Source organism: Tupaia chinensis, unplaced genomic scaffold (assembly GCF_000334495.1).
Source record: "Tupaia chinensis unplaced genomic scaffold, TupChi_1.0 Scaffold149964_2, whole genome shotgun sequence".
In the NCBI taxonomy this organism is placed as follows: Eukaryota; Metazoa; Chordata; class Mammalia; order Scandentia; family Tupaiidae; genus Tupaia; species Tupaia belangeri.
The window spans coordinates 99948-101484 of record NW_006209806.1 but is presented as its reverse complement, the minus strand read 5'-3'; the positions used below and the strand labels follow the sequence as shown (position 1 = coordinate 101484).

General features: G+C 71.3%; 1 protein-coding gene across 1 annotated transcript in view; it reads left to right on the top strand.

The window, feature by feature from the left end:
• Positions 1–1537, top strand: part of REXO1 (RNA exonuclease 1 homolog) — a gene marked incomplete at its 3' end in the record, with an annotated part of 8243 nt that extends 6706 nt beyond the window's left edge. Inside the window, 6 exon segments of the mRNA XM_027769583.1 lie at positions 42–155; positions 408–481; positions 728–838; positions 1091–1206; positions 1292–1430; positions 1507–1537. Of these exon segments, the coding sequence (XP_027625384.1) occupies positions 42–155; positions 408–481; positions 728–838; positions 1091–1206; positions 1292–1430; positions 1507–1537 (585 nt within the window).

The window sequence follows — 1537 nt, the reverse complement described above, 5'->3', positions numbered from 1 at the left end:
CGGCCGGCCGGCATCCCACCTGTCCGCCCTGCCATACCCAGCCTCCTGCAGGATCTGCTGCCGCTGCGGTGCCGAGTACCTGGTGGCCGCCTCCGGCCGCTGCGTGCGTGAGGAAGAGTGCTGCTACCACTGGGGGCGGCTCCGCCGGAACCGAGGTGAGGCCCACCCCACAGACGCCTCGCCCGGGCACGCCAGGCACGCGTAGGCCTGTGTTTCCACGCCGTCTCCTGGGAAGTGCTGCAGGGCTCCTGTGGCTCCACACGTGGGCCCTTGGCGGGGCGTCCTGTCTGCATCCTGGCGTGCGAGCCTGCCCCAGCCCTGGGCGGGCCGGGAGCAGCTGTGGGTGACAGAACAAACCGGGCGGTCCCGGCCCCCGTGGTGCTGAGCCCAGCATGTTCCTCTTCCAGTGGCTGGTGGCTGGGAGACCCAGTACATGTGCTGTTCGGCAGCCGTGGGCTCCGTGGGCTGCCAGGTCGCCAAGGTAGGTCGTGGGGGCCCCTGCTGGCCTGGCTCCCAGCTGAGCTCGCCATGGTGACGCAGGAGGCTGCCCTCCTCCCCCTGCAGCCTCTTGTCATGCCCAGCCCCCATCCCGTGGACCCCATCCCTGATCAGCTCTGGGGCCCGCCTGGCCTGGCCTTTCGGGCTCAGCGCGCCAGCACTGTGACACCCCAGTGGGCGGCTGGAGGGGTGTCCACGCACACAGCCCTCAGCCGCCCCCTGCCCTCAGCAACACGTGCAGGACGGCCGCAAGGACAGCCTGGAGGGCTTCGTGAGGACCTTCGCCAAGGAGCTGCCCGACAGCGCTCACCCGGGCGTCTACGCCCTGGACTGTGAGATGGTTCGTCGGCCTGAGCTGGGCTCTGCCGTGGGGTTGCTGGGCCCTGGCCGCCCTGGGGAGGGGGAGGAGCGGCAGCACGGCTTTTTTTTGCCCCTGCCACATGCTGCCTCGGAGGGCCGCTGGGCAGGGATGGCGGCCGGGGGCGCCTTGGGAGGGCCCACAAGCCCGGGCCTCTGCCACGCTTGGGTGGCAGCAGGTGGAGGGACGGGAGGCCAGCGCCTGGGCGGTGTGTGAGGCCGGGCCTCCCCGCAGTCATACACCACCTACGGCCTGGAGCTGACTCGCGTCACCGTGGTGGACGCAGACCTGCGGGTGGTGTACGACACCTTCGTCAAGCCCCACAACGAGATCGTGGACTACAACACCAGGTGCGCCCCGCCCCAGCCCGCCGGCCCTGCACCTGGGCCCCCAGCCCCCAGCCCCGCGCCCCGCTGAGCCCGCCCATGTGCCCAGGTTCTCGGGCGTGACGGCGGCTGACTTGGCGCACACGAGCGTCACGCTGCGCGATGTGCAGGCCGTCCTGCTGAGCATGTTCAGCGCCGACACCGTCCTCATCGGACACAGCCTGGAGAGCGACCTGCTGGCCCTGAAGGTGGGCTGCCTTCCCCCGCTGCCCTGCCAGGTGCCAGCCCTGCGGGCCACCCGCCCTGACGGTGCCCTGCCCGCAGGTCATCCACAGCACCGTGGTGGACACGGCGG